The 24,066-nt window shown below is 45.8% G+C and overlaps 6 protein-coding genes, 1 long non-coding RNA gene and 1 pseudogene across 8 annotated transcripts; 5 read left to right on the top strand and 3 right to left on the bottom strand.

The window, feature by feature from the left end:
- Nucleotides 1-141: 141 nt before the first annotated feature.
- LOC112886800 lies at nt 142-825 on the top strand (annotated as a pseudogene).
- A 2,347-nt stretch (nt 826-3,172) lies between these two features.
- Nucleotides 3,173-3,908, top strand: LOC112873649. Its single transcript, XR_003224800.1, has 2 exons — nt 3,173-3,319; nt 3,423-3,908. It is a non-coding gene; the product is annotated as an uncharacterized LOC112873649 (long non-coding RNA).
- Nucleotides 3,909-5,310: 1,402 nt separating this feature from the next.
- LOC112893017 (methionine adenosyltransferase 2 subunit beta) lies at nt 5,311-7,871 on the bottom strand. The gene is made up of 6 exons (XM_025960154.1): nt 7,443-7,871; nt 6,873-7,032; nt 6,574-6,761; nt 6,329-6,452; nt 5,990-6,120; nt 5,311-5,734 (listed from the first exon to the last, which is right to left on the bottom strand). Exons 1-6 carry the CDS (start codon nt 7,677-7,679, stop codon nt 5,606-5,608), a joined length of 969 nt encoding a protein of 322 aa, XP_025815939.1. The 5' UTR covers nt 7,680-7,871; the 3' UTR covers nt 5,311-5,605.
- Nucleotides 7,872-7,951: 80 nt separating this feature from the next.
- Nucleotides 7,952-12,553, top strand: LOC112893006 (DEAD-box ATP-dependent RNA helicase 48-like). Its single transcript, XM_025960144.1, has 10 exons — nt 7,952-8,985; nt 9,401-9,507; nt 9,886-9,941; nt 10,037-10,261; nt 10,352-10,558; nt 10,866-10,952; nt 11,230-11,325; nt 11,404-11,619; nt 11,789-11,971; nt 12,144-12,553. Exons 1-10 carry the CDS (start codon nt 7,952-7,954, stop codon nt 12,372-12,374), a joined length of 2,442 nt encoding a protein of 813 aa, XP_025815929.1. The 3' UTR covers nt 12,375-12,553.
- A 775-nt stretch (nt 12,554-13,328) lies between these two features.
- On the bottom strand, nt 13,329-17,180 carry LOC112893589 (V-type proton ATPase subunit F-like). The gene is made up of 5 exons (XM_025961001.1): nt 17,021-17,180; nt 16,823-16,907; nt 14,953-15,034; nt 14,322-14,404; nt 13,329-13,756 (listed from the first exon to the last, which is right to left on the bottom strand). Exons 2-5 carry the CDS (start codon nt 16,883-16,885, stop codon nt 13,592-13,594), a joined length of 393 nt encoding a protein of 130 aa, XP_025816786.1. The 5' UTR covers nt 16,886-16,907; nt 17,021-17,180; the 3' UTR covers nt 13,329-13,591.
- Nucleotides 17,181-17,640: 460 nt separating this feature from the next.
- LOC112880566 lies at nt 17,641-19,662 on the top strand. Its single transcript, XM_025945265.1, has 3 exons — nt 17,641-17,817; nt 17,927-18,103; nt 19,007-19,662. The coding sequence occupies exons 1-3, from the start codon at nt 17,641-17,643 to the stop codon at nt 19,328-19,330; spliced, it is 678 nt and encodes a 225-aa protein (XP_025801050.1). The 3' UTR covers nt 19,331-19,662.
- A 111-nt stretch (nt 19,663-19,773) lies between these two features.
- On the bottom strand, nt 19,774-21,488 carry LOC112880574 (remorin-like). The gene is made up of 5 exons (XM_025945278.1): nt 21,236-21,488; nt 20,892-20,942; nt 20,727-20,814; nt 20,572-20,653; nt 19,774-20,279 (listed from the first exon to the last, which is right to left on the bottom strand). The coding sequence occupies exons 1-5, from the start codon at nt 21,321-21,323 to the stop codon at nt 20,082-20,084; spliced, it is 507 nt and encodes a 168-aa protein (XP_025801063.1). The 5' UTR covers nt 21,324-21,488; the 3' UTR covers nt 19,774-20,081.
- Nucleotides 21,489-21,835: 347 nt separating this feature from the next.
- On the top strand, nt 21,836-24,029 carry LOC112880581. Of its 2 annotated transcripts, none has more exons than XM_025945291.1 (3): nt 21,836-22,040; nt 22,131-22,252; nt 22,329-23,482. In XM_025945291.1, the coding sequence occupies exons 1-3, from the start codon at nt 21,983-21,985 to the stop codon at nt 22,437-22,439; spliced, it is 291 nt and encodes a 96-aa protein (XP_025801076.1). In that variant the 5' UTR covers nt 21,836-21,982; the 3' UTR covers nt 22,440-23,482. The 2 variants fall into 2 exon arrangements, with proteins under 2 accessions (XP_025801076.1, XP_025801082.1); XM_025945297.1 differs by lacking the exon at nt 22,329-23,482 and adding an exon at nt 23,489-24,029 and having other exon boundaries at nt 21,880-22,040; nt 22,131-22,192.
- Nucleotides 24,030-24,066: the final 37 nt, after the last annotated feature.

The following is a 24,066-nucleotide window of genomic DNA, read 5'->3' as shown; positions in this document are numbered from 1 at the left end:
AAGGGAAAAAAAGAAGGGCCAAGGCCAACGGCTGGGCTCTGCCGGGTGGGCCTGGCCCAGTCCTGGCGGGCGTGCGTGCGTGCCACCTACTACTACTACTACTACTAGTCGTCTTCTATTGTCTGGTGGACTCCTCCTCCTCGCCCCGCACCCCCCCCCCCCCCGGGTCTCCGCGTTTGGTTTGACCAACCCCCTTCCCCCCGCCGCCGAACCCTAGATCGCCGGCGGCCATGGAGAGCTGGGCGACCTGGGTCGGGACCAGCGTGGCCTCCGCCTTCTTCGCCTCCCTCGAGCGCTGCTCCTGCATCAACCTCTCCACCGACGACGACGACGACCGCGACGAGGAGGAGGAGGCCAAGGACCGGCCCCTCATCCTCTCCTCCGCGCCCCGCCACGACGACGCCACCGCCGCCTCTAAGCCCACCGACCACAGCCCCTCCCCGAGTGCAAGGACCAGAAGCAAGAGCAGCCGCCCCTGCCGCCCGTATGAATGGATCACTTGCTTCTTGTCACCTCACCTCCTACAGTCCTACTAGACTCTTCCTAATACTGCTAGTTGTATACTCCTCATCTTATGGTGTCGTGAACTCTACTAGCTGCTGTCTGTTCTCTCTCTCGCCTACCCTTCGTTCCCAAATAAGTCGTGTGCTCTTGTGTGCAATGCAATCCCCGTATCTGTCCCTTCGTGTGAATATCTTTGGTAACCCTGTCGTTTCAATTGACTCAATATATGCATCAATTTCCATCATGCGATGGCACTGGATGCCCACCAACAACTGTATGATTTGTTTCTATCATCAAATTGTCATCCTGTCAATTGGTGCATACTTTGTGATTCATTGGGATCTGTCGGCTTGGTGGTGGCCTGATTACTTCCAAACCGCACATGAAAATTGCCTCATTTGTTCACCTGGATGATAGTTAGTATAATGCTCTTTCGTTTATTCTGAACCATGTTAACTGCTGCTGCTCCAAAGGAGAGCATGGGATTCACAGGCTGCCGTTTGTGCGAGTTCCATATCTGTCAATATATGGCCTGATTCTTCTGATCCTGTCTTGATGTTCCTGGATATGTATTAAACATGCATATTATGTTGCTGTGTACTATTAAACAGGCTTGAACTTCCTTGCCTTGTGATTAGTTATGCAACTGCTACCCATTTGTTTGTGCAAAACATCGACAATGAAGTTGGCAGTGGTTAAAGAACACGGTCACTGCCTGAAACTGTGAGAGCTGCTTGGCGTGGTACACAGCTCAGATGATGGATGGTACACAACAGCAGGCAGGCACCAGCACTGCGCTGGAGACGTTGTAATTGCTTATGCTCGTGCATCAGAGTACCCTCTGTTGTCTGAGGTAAGCAGGTTAAGTAGAATAAAGAGGCACCGGGGGCAGCTCAGCGTTGCCTGAAGCCTTGCCTGCCAACACCGTGCCTATGCTTCTTCTTTGCATGGTTTTGTTTGGTTGGTGGATGTAGAATTTTAGAAGAACTAATTTTGATTTTGCTTTGCTCTTTGGGCAGCCGCCCGAGAGACAGATGTGAGAGGCGGTTGCAGGCAATTGGGCCATCAGTCAGCCGACAAAGCCAAGACCGGCCGCAAGGGTGTTGTGTTGATGTTGCAGCCAACAAACCGGCATGCACATCAGCGCATCATCTAGGTCACACAACAGTCGTCAGCTACCTGGCAGTCAGAAGATGCGCACGTGCCACGTGCCCGGTTCCTCATTCTGATGCATGGCTAGCTAGCTCATGTCATAGCATATGCAATTAAGCAACAACCAGCGCATTACTCTCATCAGTATGGGGTTGTATTGTATTGGTGGTGTCTCCTAGTCCTCCATTCATATGGAGCACACCATACGGTGTTGTTCATATGATGAGAAAAAGGGGGATGGACGATGGCCGAGCTAGTTTGCCGGTTCACAATTCACACGGCGCAGCAAGCAGTGCAAGCCCCTCCCAATATTTTTTGCATAATCTACCTTGGATCTCGAGCTTTGACCAATGCTATCTCTCTCTTGCGACAACCAGCTGCTGCCCCCATGACACCACATCACCATGAAAACATCAAGTTTTTACATACATACTCTTTCTCCAAGATTAAAAATTAAAACAACATTAAAGTACCACTAGTCATGATGTGTACGCCAAATTCAACTGCATCGTGTAACCTGCTTGGGTAACACGAACAAGAAGAATTTCAATCATATTTGCACCTAATCACTGTCCCATCAGCGCGTCCTCCGGGAGATGCTGACCCATATTTTTTTCTCACCGCTCAGCTCACATGCTCCAGCTCTAATGTCAGGCTTTCCTTTCCTCCCTCCTGCTAGCTAGCGTGTCCAAACTAGATTAAAAAAAAAACAGACCATTGCACGCCTAGCTGATTTAATTTGCTTTCCATTTTTCATTCACACATGAGCTTATTAGCTATTACTTTCATGCCAGCAGCAGATTGCTTTCTGCAGATGGAAGCCCTTCAACTACCAACAGATAACGCAACCATCTCGGATCACACATTACTTGCACACTTGACACAACAAAACAGGCAAGTAACCATCCAAACATTGCACTGTCTAATCAGCCTTTCTTCGGCTAAAGCAAAACTCCTGATCGAATCTCTCTGTCGTGTGTACAACACAATACAAGCTCCAGCGATATGATGCGTAAGCGTTCAAGCTAGATCGAGCGCAACAATTTTTATTTACACCCTAACATGATAAAGAAAAATCTATATACAAAGCCTGACATTACAACAAAACACGCTACACTGGTAGTAGTAAGCATATATGCATCTGTACCATTCTAGCTAAAAGGACATGAAAAGGTATTTTTGTGAGTGCTTGGAGCTACACCTGCAGATGAGCTAGCCGCCTGATTGGTGAACATACCAGAACCACCAGCATGCTGCTCATCTCATCTGTTGTGGAGAGGGTTTGGACCTTGAGGAACCATTCTTCTTGAAACGGCGTACTTGCTGGCAGCTGCCGCGGCGCCCACCTCTTGAGAAGGAGGGATGGCTGGGGCAACCTTATGCTCATGGCGTCTCAAGTCACTCCCCACTTCTTCCTCTCTCCATGCTCTCAAACCAAGGATGGAGTTCGGCAAGTGTGACGTTAGCAAGAGCAGGAGGATGCAAGGGAGCAGGTGCCGGAAGAACATCCTCACGGCATATGAGAGAGAGAGAGAGAGAGAGACTTGGGAGGCAAGGGTGGGAGGGTATTAATATGGATTTAGCTGGGGTCCATATTCGGAGCAGACACAGCCACGCGGGTAACAAGAAATAGAGCTCAAAATGAACCTCCATCGATCCTATGGTATGGTCCATTTACTCTGGATATATACAAGATGGCGCGTTTGTTCACTAAAATAAGTTCGAATATGGAGTCCACTAATTTCCAGATTTGTTCTTTTTTTCAGTCTGCTTACTAGAAGCTTTATTTTGTTATGGGACCTATCGTGGATTCTGGACGAACATGAAGTATGTAGCAAACACACAGTGGCAATTTTCCTAGCATGCAGCTTAAACTTGGATTCAGGCAAGTCTGACTTCCATCGGTCACAGTAACAATGCTGTAGCCATGTGAAACAGCGAACAAGATCTAGATCATGCTAGGTTAGGTTAGGTTATTGTAACTTGGAAGTATGTGTCCCCTCTTTGTTTTGTATGGACTGGCACTGAATTTTCTATAGCTGAAAGGGTTTTCTGAAGATCTCTGGCAGTAGGATACTTATCTTTCTCCAAGACCCATACAGAAAGATTCAGAGAACTCATGTTGCATAAAGAAATGCTTGGGCTGAGAGGTTGCTGACTGACAATCTTGGCTGTTTGTAGCAAAGTTTTCTTGCATGCTATTTTGTTAGCCTGATGAAGCAAGCAACCAATGGTAGTCCTTTGAAAAGGTACCCACAGCAGACTTTGATTTCAGTTACAAGCAATTGTTCTTTGAAAGGTGAGATGGCTTCTGCTTCCCTCACCCCCAAAGCAGCGCTGGGATCACAGTTTCAATGCAGGGTAGCTTAAGCTAACACAACACCACGTGTTTCTCTACCCACCAATTTGGTTCCACATGTGGTGGAAATCCAAACTCAAGACCAGTCTTTAGTAATCTAGCAAAAGTGCCAGATGTTCATGTCGAGGTCTAGAATTGAAGGCAATTTGAAATGATAGATCGAATTTAGTTTTAACCAATGTAATTTCCAATTACCAGCACGCAGGGTGTCTAGAAACGATTGCTGACTACAGACTGACAGAGGAGACATGAGTTACATATTTCTATGTCTCCTGTTTGGTCAAGTCGATGTAAGGTTCAGCAGATCTGTCAACAGGAAATAAAAAACAAGAACCCTGCCCTGACAGTACTACAATATTGCTTTTCGTTTGACGTGCTGGATTGTTAATTGATGCTTCTCTGCATCAATCCGTGCGACTGCCTTATTCATTAATACTAGTGTGTCTCATTACAAGCAGGATTAATGGCAATTTATTATCAAGCAATCAAATTTAGTACCGATTTATGAGCATTTGCTGCTTTAGCTGGAGATGAAGCATACCATGCACTGGCTTAATATGTATGCTTACCTGGAAAGGTGATCCAGTGATGCAATCTGCACCTCAAGCTTTGATGATTATCTTCCAGAACATCCAGGCTTGCTACAGCAACAGCAACTAACTCCGATAGTCTCTTTCATATACTGTAGTACCTGCCAACAAGTGCAGAAAGTGAACACTTCTTATGCTGATAGTGATAGAAGCAAACATGGTTTACAGCAAGTGTAAGATTCAAACTTTCAGTGGTCGAACCTCTGCTGATAAGAGTATTCTGCAGAGCTGAGGTAGCTTGTCCTGGCAGAGTTGCACCAAAGAGTTGGTGCACCCACTTTAGTCAGTAGTATAAGTTTAGGCACATGTGAATGTGAATCGCCCACTCCCCTGTTGTTTCCCTGCATGAATAGGGTCAAAAGCCATGCAATTTAGTCATACCACAGGAGCTAAAACCTATGTTCGAATACATATGAAAGACTGACCGATTAGCACAGGAGCTTTGCCAACAGGTCAAATCTACAAAGACTAGGGTTTGAGCCAAGTCATGTTGCTTCTCCCACAAGCATAATGCCCCTCTCAAGAAAAAGACAAGGTCGCATAAAAACTGTAACTAGTGTCGTCCAGGCCCATATTATGCCCTATAGGTAAGTAAGGTAATGCAAGAAACAGTAGCTCAACAAGGTTTGGTTAAAACCACTCATCAGGCATATAGTAAGTTTGCAGTATATCAATATATCTTAAGTTATGAAACAACCGAAGCACTGGGTAAAGATTCTTCATTGATGGTAACTCTTAGCAGTATACATGTACAATACAGTTACAGACTTCTGAAAAAGAGATTTAAAATAAATACATTTTTATTCAGAATGGTACAACCAAGCAGTAACACCGATGATGGCATTGGTGTTTAGTGAATACAACGTTACATATTTCGCAGACCCAACAAAATTTACCACTGCTGCAATTTTGCAAACTAATTGTGATTCTATGTTATGCTTCCACGTTGCAGTATAAGCGACTCTCTTAGGAACTCGAACAAACCGTTGAGAAAGCATCATTAACTAGCTTCTGCATCAAGTGTAGCTCTGACTCCATCTTGAAATGAGATTGGCTTGATACTTAGCATCTGGGTCAGCTTGGTGATATCCATGGATATGTCTGATGGAGAAGCTACCCCCCGGTTAACCTGAGTAAGTAACGGATGAGTCCATTACAAGATGTTATGATGGCAAATAATCATATCAAAGCAGAAAGCACAATACTTAAGAGAGCTCAGTGCTCAGGTTGGAAACTATTTCAGTTGTAAAGTTAAGCCCAACTTGCATCTAAAATATCATGCTTGTTATAACTGTCTTTTGAAATAATCCACGTGTGCTAACAGGCGGATATGGATTCTTCGATGCAACATCGTATGTTTCTGAGACAGAGACGAGATTAATACCGATGATGCAGATACAGATTTGATTATATTGTGGTTATATCCACGAACAGTAGCAACAGACTCGGCCATATTCAGTCTTGAAACCCTATCCGGACCACCGACATTCAGAAGGACCTGGACCTTTTTGCCATCTGTGTCATGCTCATTGATGTCAGTCACCACGATACTAGTAAATGATAAAACATGAAGCATTTGTCAAGGGGACAAACAGTATACTGAAACGTTAAAACCTGAACTGGAACATGTTAATTGTTTACAGATATATTGCACAATGATACCACAAGTGATAGCATTGCTAGATAATGAAGTTCCATAAAATACTGCATGTTGGGCTTGTACCTGATAGCCAAGTTTTCGCTAAAGATGATATTACATCCACCATATCTTTGACGTAAACAGGGCACCGAAATTCATCATTAAAGAATTCAACCTGTTGGCCCTGTGAAAGAACACTATCCATCCACTGCATCCAAATGCCAAGCGCCTTTTTAGTCAGATACGAGTCTGCTAGTGTAGAGTTTCAGCATGTATGCTCTGCTACTTGGGGGAAATAAACACAACTATGAGGGATTAGTGTATTTTACCTGAATGGGAAGGGATTTTGCCACAGGAGATATTGTTTGTGGCCCGTAAATAATGCTGCTTCTCAAGATTGCATAGTTTGAGCATTTTTCAACAATGAATTTCTCTGCAGCAACTTTAGATTTTCCATACATGTTCACCGGCAATGTCTCGTCCTCTTCTTTGTAGAAGGATTTGACCCCCTCATAAACTGTTAGTACAGGAGAGCAAAATTTCATTATGCACTTCATCAGTATAGAATGTACCACAGATAAAATCGTTTGAGCAGCATTGTAATACATCAAGGACAGGAGTACACTACCTTGATCTGTCGAGAGATGAATCAAAAGCGATTCGTCATTCCCAAAGCTTAGCAACCAATTGACAAGTGAAGAAGGCACATTGGTAGCCATAGCAGCAGGTGGGTCCATTTCACATGCCCGAGGAACTGAGATTGCAGCACAGTTGACAACTACATGTGGCTGGAAAGGTCAAAAGCCAGCATGCTCCTCAGTTTGTGGAGAAATATGTACTGATGAGCTAGTAATTCAGGTAACATAAACCAAGCGATCGCCAACCACTGAATCAGTAAGGCTCGTTCGTACAGGTGGGCAGAGCAGTAGCAGGAGTTACTATGCAGAATTGCAGAGACTGCCTACACCAAGGCGCAGGCGCACGCACTCGCAAATGAACCAGTCCTACATGCAAAGGCAGGCGGCTGTTCAAGCCAACGCAGGCGGATATTTCCCGGAAGCGTGTGACGAAATGGCACACGATGTTCACTGGTTGTGGTTGACCAAGTGCGTGTTGTTCTACTAAATGTGGGTGGGACGCGCACGAGGCCGGAGATGGACGCTACTGCTGGAGCTGCGGTAGGAATGCAGACGCGTACCTGTCCGAAGGACGCGGAGATTGCCTCGAGGCCGTCGCCGGAGCGGAGGTCGGCGCGGAAAGCGCGGACGGAAGGGAGCGCATCGAGGAGCGGCTGCGGCGGGGCCTGGCTGTGGTGGGTGAAAGCGACGTCGAGGCGATCGGCGGCGAGGGCGAGCGCGGCGAGGAGATGCTGGCCCAGGTAGCCGCTGCCGCCCACCACCAGCACCCGCTCCCGCTTCCTCTCCTCCTCCGCCATCTCTCCCCACTCCCCTGCGATGACGAGGGAGAGATCTGCGATGACGAGCGCGAGCAGTCGGTCGGGCCCCACCGTTCAGACTCAGTTGCTTGCTTCTTCCTTTACGCCATGCGGCCCGAGCGAGCCGTGGAGTGGAATCCGTAACCCGAACGCGGAAGCGGAAACCAGCTGCTCTTCGCCGTCAAATCAAAAACCCACACATAAACCCTACACGCCGCCTCCCGCCTCCGCCCCCGCCCCCGCCGTCGCCGTCTTCGCTTCTCCCGCCGGCGATGGGGGGCGGCCCGCGCACCTTCCCGGGCGGGCTGTCCAAATGGCAGTACAAGCGGATGCACGAGAAGCTGGCGCGGCAGAAGCAGCGCGGCCTCCTCCGCCACGAGAAGCAGCTCTACCTCGCCCGCCTCCGTTCCGAGATCCGCGCCTCCCGCCTCCCCGGGGCCGACCCGGCCGCTCCCCCGGGTGAGGAGGGGCCCACTTCGTCGCGCGCCCACATCCGCGCCCTCGCCGATCGATTCAGCAAGCCCGGCGCCGAGGACCTCTGGAACGAGGATGACGGGCCCCTCCACCGCGCCAACCGGCCGCCGGGTGGCCAGCAGCAGCAGCAGCAGTTGGACTCTGGGAGACCCCGGGGTGAAGCGAATTGGAAGGATTGGGAGGATCTGGCACTGGAGCAACCGAGGACTCAGATGGAGGTTCGAGCCGGGGGAAAGGGGCCGAGCTTGGCCGCGTTCAATCCGAAGAGGGAGTACCGAACAATGGCGCCCTGGTGGTCGCATTGGAATTCGCCTTCTCTCGGTTTCTTTGGTCCCAAGAGGTGTTACTCGGTGATGTCTCCAAGCACGGTGAGTTGGCAGTTGGGGCCCATGGGTGCTCGCGACCTTGATAAGGCTGCGAAAGGAAGAGAGGAGACGGCATTAGCACTGCTTAATCAGGAGAGATTGTACTCAGTGGCTGCGAGGCGTTTTGGTAGGAAATGGAGACCGGATTCATCGGATGAGGATGAGGAGGGTACATCTACACCCAAGAAGAATCTGAGGTTTGGAAAGTTTGGAGCATCAAGCGAAGAGGATTCAGAAGTTGATGAATCTGAGGACACAAGTACCATCAGGAGGAGGTGGAGCAGTGCTGCTCTCAGGAACTGCGATATGAAGAAGGAAAGGCGGGTGCTCAAGTCTTATGAAGAGGAAAACAATGATCTCGCAGGTAGAATCCGAGAGCTGCGAGAGGAGATCAAAAATAGGGAGGTTTTGGGTACTGAGAGGAGGCATTACGAGTCCAGGGGTGAATCTCTGCTTACCAAGAAAAGGTTACGCTCTCGGATTCATCTTTGTTTATTACTTGTGTATGATATTGTTTAGTTTGTTGTGGAGCCTAGGAACTTCACTGAAACGTAGAAACTCGTATATGTATGGTTGTTCATGAAATTTAGGTAAAGCAACAAAGTATTCATGAAATGCATGGATCACATTGTAAGAAATCTTCTAGTTCGGCTTTCTGGAGTTCCATTTTATCTTGACACTGACCTGTAACAATAAAATTTAACCATAATACAAGGAGTGGAGGCAATATTAGATTACTCATCACCGCACATCGTGATCATTGTCCTTTTGACTCGAGGTTAATGAATGATTGGTGAATAATTTACCTTTTGCATGTCCTGTCCTACTTTGAAACAGAGATACCATCCATACAACCAACAAGCTAGTTTTTTATGTCTTTAGATTTGATGAGTGTGGCATCTCCCCTCTGACGGTCAAAGCACTTGCTGATGCTGGGTATGTACAGACAACTGTGGTGCAAGAGGCAGCTCTTCCTATATGTCTTGAAGGTATATTATATTTATCTACTTTCTTTAGGCATTTTTTATAAAAAGGAAAACAAATAAAAAAGGGTAACATATGTGTAAGACATATAGTAGCTGTTGGACTTTCCCCGCTCTCCGGTTATGAGTGAAGTTTAGGTTGCTCCTCCTAATCTTATGATTTATGAATGTACATCTCAAAAAGGAGGGTTGTTTAATCTTTGTTTTTACACTCTGCTATCTTCTAAGCATAAGTATATGGTCCATGTTGCCCGGCTTCAGTTGTTCTGTATTTTAATTCTTTCCATCTTATGACACAATTCTGTTATATCTCTGCCTGAACTATCAAAACATGTCATCACAGAAGTCATCAAATTCCTCACTTATACTACTATATACAAGCAGGTAAAGATGTTCTTATCAAGGCCAAAACTGGAACAGGCAAAACTGCAGCTTTTCTGGTAATGTTCACTCGGGATATGTTACTTTCAGATATTTTTTATGTTCCGATGTTCTCCTTGTTCAACCAATTTATTCAAAATGGATTGATAAACAGCTTCCTGCAATTGAATCAGTCTTGAATGCTGTGAAGAACAATACAAATCATCGAGTATCTCCAATATTTGCTCTTGTCCTCTGCCCCACAAGAGAGCTTGCCATCCAGCTTACAGCTGAAGCAAATGTCTTGTTGAAGCACCATGATGGAATTGGTGTTCAATCTCTTATTGGCGGTACTAGATTCAAGCTTGATCAGAGACGTTTAGAATCTGAACCATGCCAGGTTTGTCATATTTTGTGATCTACTGAAGATCAAGATAGAAGTACATAACTGTTAACCTGACCATTTTCTGTTTACTTTTTTCCCTTCCAGATTTTAGTTGCAACACCTGGTAGACTGCTGGATCACATTGAAAACAAATCATCATTCTCTGTTCGCTTGATGGGATTGAAATTTCTTGTGTTGGATGAAGCTGATCATTTACTAGATTTGGGTTTCCGTAAAGACATAGAAAAGATTGTTGATAGCTTGCCACGTCAAAGACAAACATTGCTCTTTTCAGCTACTATTCCAAAAGAGGTAGTACCCATGTGCTATTCTACACCTTAGGTGTAGCAGTTTATTTTACACCAACAGCTAAACTGAGCAGAATTACTGAACAATTTTTCAGTAGTTCAGTAACTGGCGAGCTATTACTGAACATGGGTTCAGTAACTTGGTAAATTTTTAGTTCAGTATTTTGACGATTATTTTTGCTAGTAATAGAAGGTAGGTGTAGAATAGCATTGTCGTATAACTTTTCTATAACTTTGTCTGCATAATACTATATTTCTGGATAGCCACAATTCTAAAACCAAAAGTAATGGTTGCTATTTGTGACTGACAGGTTCGGAGGGTTTCACAGCTAGTATTAAAGAGGGATCACGTTTTTATTGATACAGTGGGCCTGGGAGCTGTTGAAACGCCAACTATGGTATCCTACTTTCTCAATACTTGGCTCTCTTTACCACCCTGATAATATATTTAATCTTTGCATAGATATTCTGAGCCATATATCCCCAATAGGTCTAACCGTTTGAATATTATACACATCTTCATACTTTCTAGAGAAACATGAGCTGTATTTATAAATCATGTCTTGCTTAAGACAGAAGTTTGTGGGTCCTCTGTTAGCCTCCATTTTTATTATCTGTTATGAAAATAATTCTTTTTACTCTTGGCCCATTTCTACCTCCTGTTGTTGATCTTAGGTTCAGCAGTCATGTCTTCTAGTACCACATGAGCTGCATTTTCATATGGTTCATTGCCTACTTCGGGAGCATATTGATCGTGAAGTTGATTACAAGGTCCCGTCTCCTTTTCTTTAACCAACCAGCTGTAAGAGCTTCAATGTGTTGTTTTACTAATAAATCTTCAAATCCCAGGTTATTGTTTTCTGCACAACAGCCATGGTGACTGAATTTATGTATATCATGCTTCGAGATTTGAAGTTAAATGTCAGGGAAATTCACTCAAGAAAACCTCAGCTTTGTCGAACTCGCATATCTGAAGAGTTCCGGGACTCTAACCGCTTAATTCTTGTAACATCAGATGTTTCTACTCGTGGGGTGAACTATCCAGATGTCACCCTTGTGATTCAGGTGAGATTCTGTTCATAATTAATGTAGTTGAAGAAAGTTTAGGAGAATACAGTTGTACCATTTATTTGCCCAAGCAACTGTAGAATTGGTGTCTAACTCTTGAATGTAGCTGCACGGCGTGACGATTCCTTCACTATTGCAGTACTGACATGCACAGTTCTTGGAATAGGTTGGTGCTCCTCCTGATAGAGAGCATTACATCCATCGACTCGGAAGGACCGGAAGGGAAGGCAAATCTGGCAAAGGAATTCTTTTGCTTGCGCCATGGGAAGAGTATTTCTTGAATGAGATAAGTGATCTCCCGATTGAGAAGTATCCAGCACCAGACATTGATAAGGAGATGAAACAAAAGGTCTAAATTACTCACTCAGCTTGTTGCGTTCTTGTTATCTTTTGCCTAGCTTATCATGTCATCTGATCATCTCATCATGCAATTTATTGTTAATGCTCCATGCTGTTAGGAAAATTTCGTTAGAATAGTTCTTGCATATGTGCCCATGACAGCCTTTTGTTTTGCAATGCAGGTTGATGATTCGATAAAAATCGTTGACATGAGCATCAAAGAAGCAGCATACCATGCGTGGCTTGGGTACTATAACTCAATCGCTGACATTGGTAGAGACAAAACCATGCTTGCTGACCTAGCAAACCGGTTTGGTGCTTCGATCGGTTTGGAGAAACCTCCAGCGTTATACAGGAAAACCGCCCTGAAAATGGGGCTGAAGGATGTCCCTGGGATTCGAATAAGGAAATAACTTGTTCCTCTGTTGCACACAGCCCGTATTTCTTTATGTATTCCCTTAGCGTTTATCCTAGTGTACAAATTTAACTCTCATGGATGTGTAGTATATGTTTTTTTTGTTCACCTGAAATGACATTTGTACACTGGTGATTCCATCGAAGAGTTCCCTATTGGACGCTAGACTGTTGAAAATGCTGGGCTCTATGCTATCTCCTTTTCTTTCTTTTTCTTTTTTTTTTTGAAATGTATGCTATCTCCTTTTGTTTTCAGAAACGGCTCTATGCTATCTCTTGGCGAATAAGAGACGTTCTGGTCAGGTGGCGCTAAGCGTGCTGTGCATTACTTCCTACGTGGCTACGTGTTAAAAAAAAGCATGTCGTCTAAAAATATTGTATTTGTTCTAAGTCAAATTTTTCCAAGATTTACGACACAAAATAGATATATTATCAAAAAAAATTATGGTCAATCTAATGGTATTTATTTGGTATCATAAGATTTCTATTTTTTATAAACTTAATCAGTTTAAGGTTCCAAAGGCATCCAGATCTCCGTGGCCGAAGAAGCAGAGGTTTTCGCTGAGGAACCAAATCACTAGTGGTAGTAGCACGAAATCGTTTGTTGTTATTCACTTCCCCGGTTCGAGCACAGATTAGTGAGCTAGGAGGTATTCTTTGTTGTTTCTAGATCAAGTGTTTGGTAGCAGCCGTCAGTTGTTCTTTACCTTTGGCTGCTCAGGCTTCCTGTCGTAACTAGGATATGCACGTCTCTTCTACAAATGTTACACGCGAAAAGGACGGCCAATGATTAAGCTTCTTTCTGAATCTACGCGTCCTTTTGTCGGGGGCCATGTGTATCTTAGCTCTGCATGCAACTTACAAGAAGCAACCCCAGGTTACAGGTCAAAGGAACATCATGTTGGGTCAGATCAGATCATCCATGAAGGCCAGACCAGACCAGGAACGGTCACTTCACTAAACAAGCAACGTGAGATTGGCATGTTATTCACAGTCAAGATTACAATATGATATCTGCAGTCAAGTGCAGTCACAGTGATGGAACGAATACATTCATCAGGTACAACTTGTGGCAAATAAAAAATCATCGGTGACGGAATTTCATCCAAATACCAAAAAAGGTTATGCCAAATACATCTTTATTTTCACAATGGCGGTAGGTGGTATAGAATGGTCCAAACAAAAAATGAACAAGATACATGAAGACATTTGATTTTTATCGGCGATCTGACGCCACTGATTCGGCAGAAAATAGATACTTCACGCGAGAAAGAACTGAGTCGTGTGCTGGATCATATGGATGATCCTTTGATGGGATCTCCAGTATAGCAGGAACAGGCTTGTTGTAGCCATCTACCAAGAACCTTATCATGTTTGCAACCTGACATACACAAATTAAACACTTCAGAGAATGACCAACGCATTTCAACTGTTACAGAAATATGCACAATGCAAAAGCTTACAATGCATTTTGATGCATTGCTATGGTTCATATGTATCTTACTAAAAATAGGTGCCACAGTTCTGCAAACTGAGCAAGAGTTCTGCAAACTGAGCAAGCATTTCACTAAAATTAGGCCCAATGAAAGGTTTAAGCAGATTGACTAATTACACCTGCAGGGACATAAAGTTCGTATGCAGATGAAAGTTCTAGAAGGCCTTTTAAAGGCATGTTGACACATTATTCAGGTTGACAAAAATCACATAATCAACTACCTAAGGAAATTAGGTTTTGTTTAGATAATGGTTATTATCCTCTGTGCTGCAGGATGTCACCGAAATTTACCCTAAAAAGGTCCATTTTAATGTGTTTAGAATAGAAGAACAAATTCCCACAACTAACTCATTTGCCAGCATTTTAAGGCCACAAAATTTAGTTCTGATGATCCCTTCATTACACAAAAGAATAATCAGCTTGACAAAAAAATATTAAACCAACTACTTACATATTGGCTGATGAGCACAATTGCAATGTCCTCTCTTGCGGTGAACTCCTTAAATGCATCTTCAATTTGTTTGACTGTTGTTTCTGTAGCATAGAATGACATAAACTCCAAGGGTTACTCAAATACTAATTAGTAAGCACACAAGTTGTTATCATCATCTAACGAAATCAGAATATCTAAATTAAAAGCAAAGGTTTTTGCTATGAAATCAGCATTTCAAATAGAAAAATGAAACAATCACAAATTGGTGAGCTAATGAATAAAAATCAGTTGTCCCAAAGCTACAACTTTCATCATTCAAAAAGGTATACTAGATTCAAAAGAAAGTGCTCATTAACATTAAATAAGCTAGTTTGCAAGTTTGACTATCTTCCAGAACAAAATTTTCAGGTCGTTAACGTAACTTCAGGTCCGAAAGATCAGATACTTATGACCATTGTACTCAAAAGATTCATCAGTTTGAACATTTAACTCTATATCAGTAATATGGAACAAGGGACATGATACTTATGACCATTGTATCACAGTTAACAGCATTATCATGTGAAGTCAAAAGTTAGGCAAGTTCAAACTACCAGATATTGATATACAACCTAAAAAACTTTGCATATTAACAGGTTCAAGGAATTACTGTTATCAACAATAAGATAATTTGTTTTCTTCCTGAGATCTACATTGCCAACTCCAGCCAACAAAAAGCCAGTCACCGTGTCCTGCAAGCAAAGTGGAGATAATAAATCATTCCCATCATATAACCCTAATAATGTATTGAAGTGAAACAAAAAAACTATCTGTACAGAATAAAAATAAAATTTGGCTGTCCTTAAGGTGACATCTAAGTATATTACCCTCATCAAAGATATGTACAAGGATGCGACGACTTGTGTTCGAACATGTGATGGCGATACCAGTGACTTTCCAATTAAAATAGGACTACATCAGGGGTCAGCATTGAGCCCTTATCTATTTGCTTTGGTGATGGATAAGGTCACAAGGGACATACAGGGTGATATCCCTTGGTGTATGCTCTTTGCTGATGATGTGGTGCTAGTTGACGAGAGTAGGGCAGGGGTTAATATGAAGTTGGAGCTATGGAGACACACGTTAGAGTCGAGGGGGTTCAGGCTGAGTAGGACCAAGACCGAGTATATGATGTGCGACTTTAGCCCGACTAGGCATGAGGATGGGGACGTTAGCCTCGAAGGTCAAGTGGTGGCCAAGAAGGATACTTTTCAGTATCTAGGATCAATACTTCAGAAAGATGAAGACATTGATGAAGATGTTAGGCATAGAATTTCAGCCGATTGGTTGAAGTGGCGGCAGGCTTCTGGCGTCCTCTGTGACAAGAAGGTGCCACAGAGGCTAAAAGGTAAGTTCTATAGGACGGCGATTCGCCCGGCGATGCTATACGGTGCTGAATGTTGGCCTACAAAAAGGCGACATGTCCAGCAACTGAGTGTAGCAGAGATGCGTATGCTGCATTGGTTCTGCGAGCATACAAGAAGGGATAGAGTCCGGAACGAAGAGATTCGAGATAGGGTCGGGGTGGCACCTATCGAGGAGAAGTTGATTCAACATCGGTTGAGATGGTTTGGACATGTACAACGGAGGCCTCCCGAGGCGCCGGTGCGTAGTGGAGTTTTAAAGCGGGGCGATAATGTAAGGAGAGGTAGAGGTAGACCTAGACTAACTTGGGACGAGACGGTCAAGAGAGATCTTAAGGAGTGGAATATCGCTAAGGAATTAGCTATGGATAGAAACGCTTGGAGATTAGCAATTAACGTACCTGAACCGTGACCTTTGTTACTTTTTGTTTAACCCCTAACTCTTCCTTTGGCTTGTACCCTTTTTGTGTTTCTTATTCTTATTTTCTGTGGGTTTCATCTCTAGCCTACCCCAACTTGCTTGGGACAAAAAGCTAAGTTGTTGTTGTCGTCGTCGTCGTCGTCCTTAAGGTGACATCTGACAGGTATTAAGATCAAATAAGAAATTTATCCTCATATAATGCCGCTGATTGGGGAGCCACTGCCTACTACGAGGAGTTTATCTCAGTGCCAATAAAGTTTTGGAGTATCTATGAAGCAGGAATTGGAATTATTAGGGGTGTCTCTGTAACTATTTCGTTTGGCCATCAGCTAATTTGGTTCCTCACATATCTCGTCATTCGTGTTCAGTTGTTTGTACGGAAGAGTCGAATGCCACAGCGGCGCTATTTGGCCATTTGTTTTCCCCCCTTAGTGAGTTCAGTAGTACGAGAATCGAATGACAGATCCAGTTCTGAACAGCTAACACAGCAGTATGTTTCTCGGTTAACAACAAGCAGGAATTTCGAGCTACTAGCAAGAAAGGCCAGGAATATCTTATCGCTCGAGCTTCCTGCTACGGATCTCCAACAGAGATGAAGTATCATACAGGTTTTTCTCCTCAGCTATTTGATAGCATAGCATCGTCGGATCAAATAAGAAAACATCCCGACGAAAGCTAGGGTGCCAGTGTGCTACCTCATCGGCGATGATGGCGATTAGCGCAGAGCTGTTGGTCGGGATGTTGGCCCTCCCCGCCATTGCCGCGGCCTTCTCGTCCTTCCTGCGCAGTAGGAATCGCAAACAAGACACTTGGATCAGAGAAGAAATCACTGCGGGAGGAGGTCAGCGGTTGGTAGGCGGAATCCACCGCTGATCGGGAATTAAGGATTGGACCTCACGAATCCACGAGCGAGCGTGGAGACGGGAAATCCGGCGCTCGAGCGATCGATCGATCGATCAAACTACTTGTCCCGCGGCGTGGATAGATCGCCAAGTCTAATCTATTTTGTTTATTAATTTCGGCTGCCACCCTACTCCCTCTGATGATGACGGGCTGCAGGTGGTGGGTCCCGTGTGGCAGAGAGGAATCCCATCACGAGGTGTCCGTATCGTATTGGAGTATGTACTCGTATATTTACTCCGTGCCACTCAATACGGTCCGATCCGTATATGTCCGTCTGTACATGCCATGCGTGTCCAGCCAGCAAGAGGTCCCATCACATCGGCTTCTTTTCTTTCCCTGCTACGTATTGCAAAACTAAACAAACAGACTTGCTGCTAAAAAATAATGATCTTTTTATTTGTCTTTTTAAGGATTGCTTCTCATCCGGTGTTTTCTTTTTGGAAAAAAAAGGAAACTAGAAGAAGTTCATCAACTAAGGCCCAGAAGAAGATAGGGCCCTCAACTGATTCCACTGACCCAGAAGGGCCCATTCATGGCCTGGCTGATCGGTTGATCCCCTCCATAAAAAGTTCCCCACCCCCGCCCTGATCGCAGTTCGCACCGCACCGCCATGGCTAAACCCTCCGCCGGCCTGCTCACCCCGCGCCCCTCCGCGTTCCGCCCCCCCTCCTCCTGCCCCACCACCCGCAGCTCCGTGGGCTCCACCTCCTCCTCGTCGGCCAACGCCGCCGCATCGAAGCTCCCCGCCCCCGCCGCCAACCCCCGCGAGTTCGCCTCCAACGCCAAGGTAACCTCCCACACGACCAGCAAGCTCTTCGCGCACCTCCTCCTTCCACCTTCACGGTCGCTTTTCACCGCCTAACAACTAGCCTTCGCCTGTACCTCGTGCTGATCAGGTGGTGGCAAAGTGCCTGGCCTACGACGATGACGACATCACCCTCGCTGCCGCCGCCGCCGCACAGGAGGACGACCTGGGGCCGCTCCTCGATCTGCCTGACCCCGACGTCTCCGTCGACACCTCCGCTGCTCCTGATGACGCGCTGACAGCTTCCTCCGACTCCTGTGTCACCGAGGTTGGTGGGGATCGCGACTCGTTCAATTCGAATTGCTTCGACATTGGTTAGCGCTGCGAATTCTGGATTCGGGTCCGTGTTTTGCGTTGTGCTACTGCGATGTTGTTATGAACCAGTTGCATTCGAGTTCCTTCACGAGTTTTCGCGTTTGAAATTTGAAACTCGTGCTGATAATTTTGTACGCGGCTCCTAGTTGGCAATGGAGTTCTGGCGTTTCGAAATTTCGGTCCCTGCTGGGGGTTCGAATTTCTCGAGAGGGATTGGGGTTTTGATTGGAGGGTTTCCGTTTGAATCCAAGCGCCCGCACCCATTCGAATTTCTCCTGCTCCTCCAGTTAGAAATTTGGGAAGCCGACCTGGAGATTTGGGTTTCCATTTTGATTTCAGTGCACTCTGGTGCTTAGGTTTCCTGAGTTCGCGCCCGGATTTTGGCCAATTGGATTCGATTGGGCCTCTTATCATCTACTTAATCCTCCCATCGATTTGAGTTCGTTCTGGAGTTTTGCCGTTTGGAATCTGAATTTCGCGCTTATAAAATTTTGTACTACTTCTATTTGGTTGTCATTTCAGTCGTTCGCGCTGGGGTTTTGAATTCGGAGGGTTTCCGTTGGAGTTGAGGTGTCCGCACCCATTTGAATTCCTGTTGCATCTCTGCTTCGCTTTCAAAATTTGGGGGCTCGCGCTGAAATTTTGGACGCGATGTGAAATTGGGTTTTCCATTTTTCAGAACTCGCGCTCGAATGTTGGCAAATAGGTTCGGTAGGGCCTTGTTGATTGTCCCCTCGATTTGAAATTTGCACACGCCGAATGCGCAGATAGAAGAAAACTCTCGTGTTTTTGTCCGTTTGTGTGTGGTCGTTCGAAATGGAAAAATCCTAACGACTGCGGCTTCGCTGATCCACAGGTGCCAGCGCTCGCGGACTCCATCATTGACAGCGAGGCGCCGCTCCCGGTGGAGTTCAGCGTCGTTCTGGCCGAGCTGCACGGCGCCAGTGGCCTCAGCCCGCGCTCCAAGCGCCTCCTCGCCGCGCTCACCGAGGCCGCCGCCTTCGAGCTCGCCCCCTCGGCCACCGCCCGTCGCCTTCGCCGCGCCGCCTTCTGGGGCAAGGTGCGCGTGGCGGTCCTCGCCGGGACACTCGCAGCCGTGGTCGCCGTCGACATGGCGCTCGCCGCCTACCTCTACGCGCGCCGCGCGAACGACCGGTACCACGTCCTGCCCCCCACCTGATCGACCGCCGCCAATTCTGCTGCTTCTGTCACGTTTGCCCTGCCGTGTCTGGTTGCAGTACAATTAGCTGCAGGAGTACGTTGCTAATGTGTTCTGTTCAAGTGTTATTTGCTGTGGTTATAACCTGTCATGGTGTTTAACTTAGATAAGCAGATCTAGAAACGAGGAGGTGAATGAATGCTGTGGTTCGCCAGTTAACTGTATGGAGGTGATCATTGTTCTGCATCATCACCTTGTCAGGTTACTGCTAGTTAGTCTGCATGTGTTCCTGTGCTGTTCTTATCCCTGTCCTGCACCAGCACCAAATCACGCAACGCTCTGAATCTTTTTTTCAACATTCATGGGACTTCAAGCTGCACACAAGCAGTTACGCTACAAGCTTTCACTTTTGAAAAGATGTTCAGAGGTTACAATACATACAGTTACACCTCACTGCACAGGCAGAGCCACAAGCACGCACATTATCAGCAAACAATACACACACACAGCAGAACAATAGCCAAGATGACGAAAACATATACAGTAGTTATACACGAAAACAAGCCAAAACCGCAACTGATGAACTGGCCACCGTACGTGTTCTGTCCTGCTCATGCCACTCCGAGCAGAACCGAAGAGTGAACCTCCAAAGCAAAGAAGCTGCTGCGAAGCTCAAATTGATTCAGGACCTCACACTTGAGTCCCTTTCAGAAGCTACAAGAACACGACTGAACTGTACGGTATCTTGCGTTCCTTCCTCACCAGTCACCAGCTAGAAACAGCCCAGGAATTTCTTTGCCGGGGTGGTCCCTTTGGATCGGTGCTTGGCTGCCATGTCCTCGTACTTGAGGATTTCCTCGTGTCGCTTGGCCTCCACCGACGCGCGCTTCTCTTCAGCCTCCTTGTGGATGGCTGCAATCTGGTTCCTCATCTTCTCTGCGTACTCCGCCTTCTTCTTTTCCAGCGTCTCCTGAAACGAGCATATTTATGGATCCATTCAGTCACAACTAGACAGTTGTCTGCATCTTCTTTTTTCCATGCTTCTGTGTCTAGACTAGACACTTTTGGCCAGAGTTTCAGAACTAGTTAGAAATGCGTCTTCGGTGATCAATTCCAGTGTCACCAAGCTGAGCTGAGCTGCTGCGGTGCTGCCACGAGTAACCAGCTACACAGCCATCTACAGCTTGGTAAGCATAACTGGTGCGATGCGAGCAGCATCTCACGGGTAAAGTGCTTATGATTTTGCGGGAAGATATTCAGACCTCTCGGGTTCGAAGCTTTGCTTCCACAGCAGCCTTCTTTGTGTTCTCCCAGGACATGATGGATGACATCTTCTTCTGAGCCCTAGGTGGAAATTGCGAGCAACAAGCAAGGTTACAGGCGCACTGGCCTAGTTCATCTGAGCATGGCAACTCACTTGTTCTCAGCTTTGCTCTTCTCGCTCTCCTCCCAAGCCCTGACCATCGACAGCTTCCTGCCCATCTCCACCTTTGCAAGAACGGCATCTGCACATTCCTCGGTGCATGTTACCCGCATTGCACCGTAGCGATAGAAGACTTATTACAGATGAGATTGGGAATACCTCTGTCAGCCGGGGCAGCTGCGGCATTGTCGACCGGCACTGGAGGTCCATCTGCAGATTGCGAGATGCTACAGGTTAGCACGATCCAGCCCATTTGTATTGTTGTATCGCTCAAGCGACTGATGGACTACTAATTCTTTCAAACAAAAGCTGCTTGTGCTCTATCAGACTGGCCCAACGCCTGAATCAATTCCAATTCCTGTACAGCTAACTACAGAACTAGAACAAGTGTAAACATCAGATTAACAGGGTCAGAGCTGAAGCAGATGCCTTGTTCCGTCTTCTATTCACGTCGCACATGAGTCATTTTCGACCTGCACTAGCAGAGGAGCAGGGAGTCTTACTCTTTGCTCCTGCGCCACCGACATCAACTGCGGCGGCTCCGGCCGCCGGCGCCACCGCTTCCCCTTTGGTCGCCTCCTTAGGCTCCATGGATCTATCTCCCCTGACACCGAGCACCGATGAGGACCAAGCTGCTAACCCCCTCCTGCTGCTGCTGATGCGCCTTTTAGAAGCCCAGCGTTGAGCAGTAGTAGTAGAGCTTACGCGTTACACTAATCAGAGACATCTTTTGGAAAGAGGGAAAAAGAAATGCTTTTGCGACTAAACGAGGCAGGTGCAGACTTAATTATGCTGCTTAATCCTTGGTGGAGAGAATGATGGCTGCCACGTCGTCACCGGCCACGCGCCACGCGTCCCGCATGACTGGCCGTGCGGGGCCTGCATGGATGTCGGCCGAGACACGTGTCCCGAATCGGGAGCCACGTCCCCAGATCCCGAGCAGTCGATCTCGTCGTTTCTCGGAACCTCATGTCTGTCTCTATCGAAGCATCACATCCTTCTTCCATGGCTACGATGGGCCTCCGAGAAGTAGTCGGGCCTCCGTCCTCCGGCTTCTGCACTCTGGTAAGCCCAGATATCAGAAGGGCCGGCCCGGTGTCTCACATCGGACCCAAGCCCACCCAGCAACGACCGACGGTCCACGGGAACGAAAGGAGAAGCAGGCGAGAGTTGTTGGCTAGGGTTTGGTCGCTTCTCCTCCTCTGCTGCTGTCCTCTCTCGGCGGTGCGGTTGGCGGCGAGGGAAGGAAGATGTCGAAGAAGAACAATCTCGCCAAGAGGAAGAAGCAGTACGAATTCGACCTCAAGAGTACGATCTCGCCTCTCATTCTCTTGTTTCCTCTCTTCTGGCGGAGCAGTCGTTCTGATTTGGTGCTTCGGCTGTGGTGGTGATGTGCAGGGGAGAAAGAGGCCAAGGAGAAGCAGGCCAAGAAGCTGCAAGCCAAGAAATCCAAGATGAAGGTACCAATCCCGCTGCTATGCGGCCTTCCAACTTCGCTCTTTAAGCAAGTTCTTCCTGCGGTGTGTTCGCTGAAAAGTTCCAGGATTACTGATTGTTGGCTAGTAAATGTAGATTACTGATTATTGACATCACCAGATGCCTCTGTTTGTGAAACTTGCACCTGGCGTTTCACCAGTAAGCTTGTTTACAACTGGATATATAATTAATAGAGGTACAGAAGAATATTCTCACAAGGAGGCTAGTTAGCTGTCTGATTTTGCTTGAAACTGACCATGATCATGAGCATTTGGGTCTCAGTGCTCCAGCTATAGGTGCATCTCACAAACGGTCAAACTAAACACGCAACAGCAGGTGTGTGAAATGATACATGGATTATTCCTTTCTTATGAGATTCTTGGAAACATTTACAGGTTATACCAATTTTAGTCTTTCCCAAGCCATTTCCCTTATTCTCAAATCTGAATGCATAGTTGAGCATTTGATTTCTTCCTGGATGCATCAGTAAGGAACCATGCCTTTTTATCCCTCAACCTGTCCAAAGGAACAGGCTGGCATTTTATTAAAATACCTGAGAATTTACTTTTGATGTTTTATGAAATATCTTCACTGGTCACTGGGCATGCTTTGGAATTACATACATAGGTTTTGATCATGAACTAGGTTTCATTTATCTGCTATTTATTTTGATAGGCCTGGTTTTACTGCCATGAATTATGAATAGTTCAGTAGTACTAGGGACTGATGTTATGTTTTTAGGTGGATGATAACAACCTTTACTGCTAAGTTCTTTCTAGGTGTTATCTTGTTTGTGCTATTCAGCATTATTTCCACTTTTTTTCCATCTGAAGTTTACCTGTTAATAATTTGAAATTCTTGTTGCCGAGTTCTTTGTGCCAGCTATATGATTTTTATGAATTCTGGCTGCTTGGTTTTCTTTGGTCCTCATATGCCATCTGATATGCTGCGACCAGGTTGCTTGTGCTAATTTGTAGCTCCAGAGAAACATTGCCGATCTGCTGTCTTCTAAAACCATAGCTGTAATTCTTGGGTAGCACCCTGTGACAATCTATCATCGAAGTTCAGATTTATGTGTGGCCATCATGAGATATGATTATCTAGTCATTCTAAATTTATGCAGTGTTGGCTTATCTTTTGTACTTCAGTTCCCCCCTTCCAGGTCCTCGAATTTCACTGTGCTTGCTTGGATTTGTACTGTTGCTTATTTTAAGATCTGGAGTCCTGGACTGCCCAATTGTGCATATGTGTTAATGTTGTTCTGTACTCTATTTGTTCAGATAGATGGTGGTGAGAACAAAAGAAAGGGTGGCCAATTTAAGGTTGGCAAGAAAAAGGTGAAGACGAAGCTTTCAGCCTTGGCGAAAGCCAAAGCTGCACAAGCCATGGAGGTGGACAAGTGAAGTGATTGCAGAGCTTTGCTTCATATAATATGAATTACACTGGCTAAAGTGCAGAGGGGATGCTGAATTTCTGAAGCGAAGTGACAAAGTTTTATGCTCATATGGATAGCATTTGATGGGATGAGATTGAAACCATGTGCAGCTTTGCCTTTTTGTTGCTGCTTCGTGTACTCCTGAAGTGGTAGACTAGGTGTAGAGTATAACTGAGTCTTTTTTGTTAAAAGAATTATTTAGCCTGGATCTCTGATCTGTGATCTCGATGCTCTTTCATTTGCTTGGAAGCAGCAGCTTTTGCATGTATCGATCTTCAGTGTTGTGTTGTGCGGCCACAGTGAATCATTCCATGCTTTCCTTGCCTGCGCAGCAACTCAATGTTGACAAATGATGGATGCTTTTTTGTTCTTCCATCAGTTTTCTTCCCTTACTGTTCTCGAACTATTTCAGACTGAAAAAAT

This window comes from Panicum hallii, chromosome 1 (assembly GCF_002211085.1).
Source record: "Panicum hallii strain FIL2 chromosome 1, PHallii_v3.1, whole genome shotgun sequence".
NCBI lineage: Eukaryota > Viridiplantae > Streptophyta > Magnoliopsida > Poales > Poaceae > Panicum > Panicum hallii.
Note: the sequence above shows the minus strand (reverse complement) of the source record. Positions and strands in the feature narration are given on the sequence as shown.

What these genes read in the sequence shown, in the direction of transcription:
- LOC112880581 (XM_025945291.1), top strand. Translation starts at nt 21,983, where the DNA reads ATGTCGAAGAAGAACAATCTCGCCAAGAGGAAGAAGCAGTACGAATTC. An exon ending in GTACGAATTCGACCTCAAGA is followed by an intron (nt 22,041 to 22,130) that starts GTACGATCTCGC and finishes GGTGATGTGCAG; the next exon opens with GGGAGAAAGAGGCCAAGGAG. An exon ending in TTAAGCAAGTTCTTCCTGCG is followed by an intron (nt 22,253 to 22,328) that starts GTGTGTTCGCTG and finishes TGACATCACCAG; the next exon opens with ATGCCTCTGTTTGTGAAACT.
- LOC112893006 (XM_025960144.1), top strand. Translation starts at nt 7,952, where the DNA reads ATGGGGGGCGGCCCGCGCACCTTCCCGGGCGGGCTGTCCAAATGGCAG. An exon ending in TCTTCCTATATGTCTTGAAG is followed by an intron (nt 9,508 to 9,885) that starts GTATATTATATT and finishes ATATACAAGCAG; the next exon opens with GTAAAGATGTTCTTATCAAG. An exon ending in CTGTTGAAACGCCAACTATG is followed by an intron (nt 10,953 to 11,229) that starts GTATCCTACTTT and finishes TGTTGATCTTAG; the next exon opens with GTTCAGCAGTCATGTCTTCT.
- LOC112880574 (XM_025945278.1), bottom strand. Translation starts at nt 21,323, where the DNA reads ATGGAGCCTAAGGAGGCGACCAAAGGGGAAGCGGTGGCGCCGGCGGCC. An exon ending in AGCTGCCCCGGCTGACAGAG is followed by an intron (nt 20,815 to 20,891) that starts GTATTCCCAATC and finishes AGGAATGTGCAG; the next exon opens with ATGCCGTTCTTGCAAAGGTG. An exon ending in AAGAGCAAAGCTGAGAACAA is followed by an intron (nt 20,654 to 20,726) that starts GTGAGTTGCCAT and finishes ATTTCCACCTAG; the next exon opens with GGCTCAGAAGAAGATGTCAT.
- LOC112893589 (XM_025961001.1), bottom strand. Translation starts at nt 16,885, where the DNA reads ATGGCGGGGAGGGCCAACATCCCGACCAACAGCTCTGCGCTAATCGCC. An exon ending in TCGCCATCATCGCCGATGAG is followed by an intron (nt 15,035 to 16,822) that starts GTAGCACACTGG and finishes CTTTGCTTGCAG; the next exon opens with GACACGGTGACTGGCTTTTT. An exon ending in TTGTGCTCATCAGCCAATAT is followed by an intron (nt 13,757 to 14,321) that starts GTAAGTAGTTGG and finishes TGTGTATGTCAG; the next exon opens with GTTGCAAACATGATAAGGTT.
- LOC112880566 (XM_025945265.1), top strand. Translation starts at nt 17,641, where the DNA reads ATGGCTAAACCCTCCGCCGGCCTGCTCACCCCGCGCCCCTCCGCGTTC. An exon ending in AGTTCGCCTCCAACGCCAAG is followed by an intron (nt 17,818 to 17,926) that starts GTAACCTCCCAC and finishes CGTGCTGATCAG; the next exon opens with GTGGTGGCAAAGTGCCTGGC. An exon ending in CCGACTCCTGTGTCACCGAG is followed by an intron (nt 18,104 to 19,006) that starts GTTGGTGGGGAT and finishes GCTGATCCACAG; the next exon opens with GTGCCAGCGCTCGCGGACTC.
- LOC112893017 (XM_025960154.1), bottom strand. Translation starts at nt 7,679, where the DNA reads ATGGCGGAGGAGGAGAGGAAGCGGGAGCGGGTGCTGGTGGTGGGCGGC. An exon ending in TCTCCGCGTCCTTCGGACAG is followed by an intron (nt 7,033 to 7,442) that starts GTACGCGTCTGC and finishes TGACCTTTCCAG; the next exon opens with CCACATGTAGTTGTCAACTG. An exon ending in CAAAATCCCTTCCCATTCAG is followed by an intron (nt 6,453 to 6,573) that starts GTAAAATACACT and finishes ATTTGGATGCAG; the next exon opens with TGGATGGATAGTGTTCTTTC.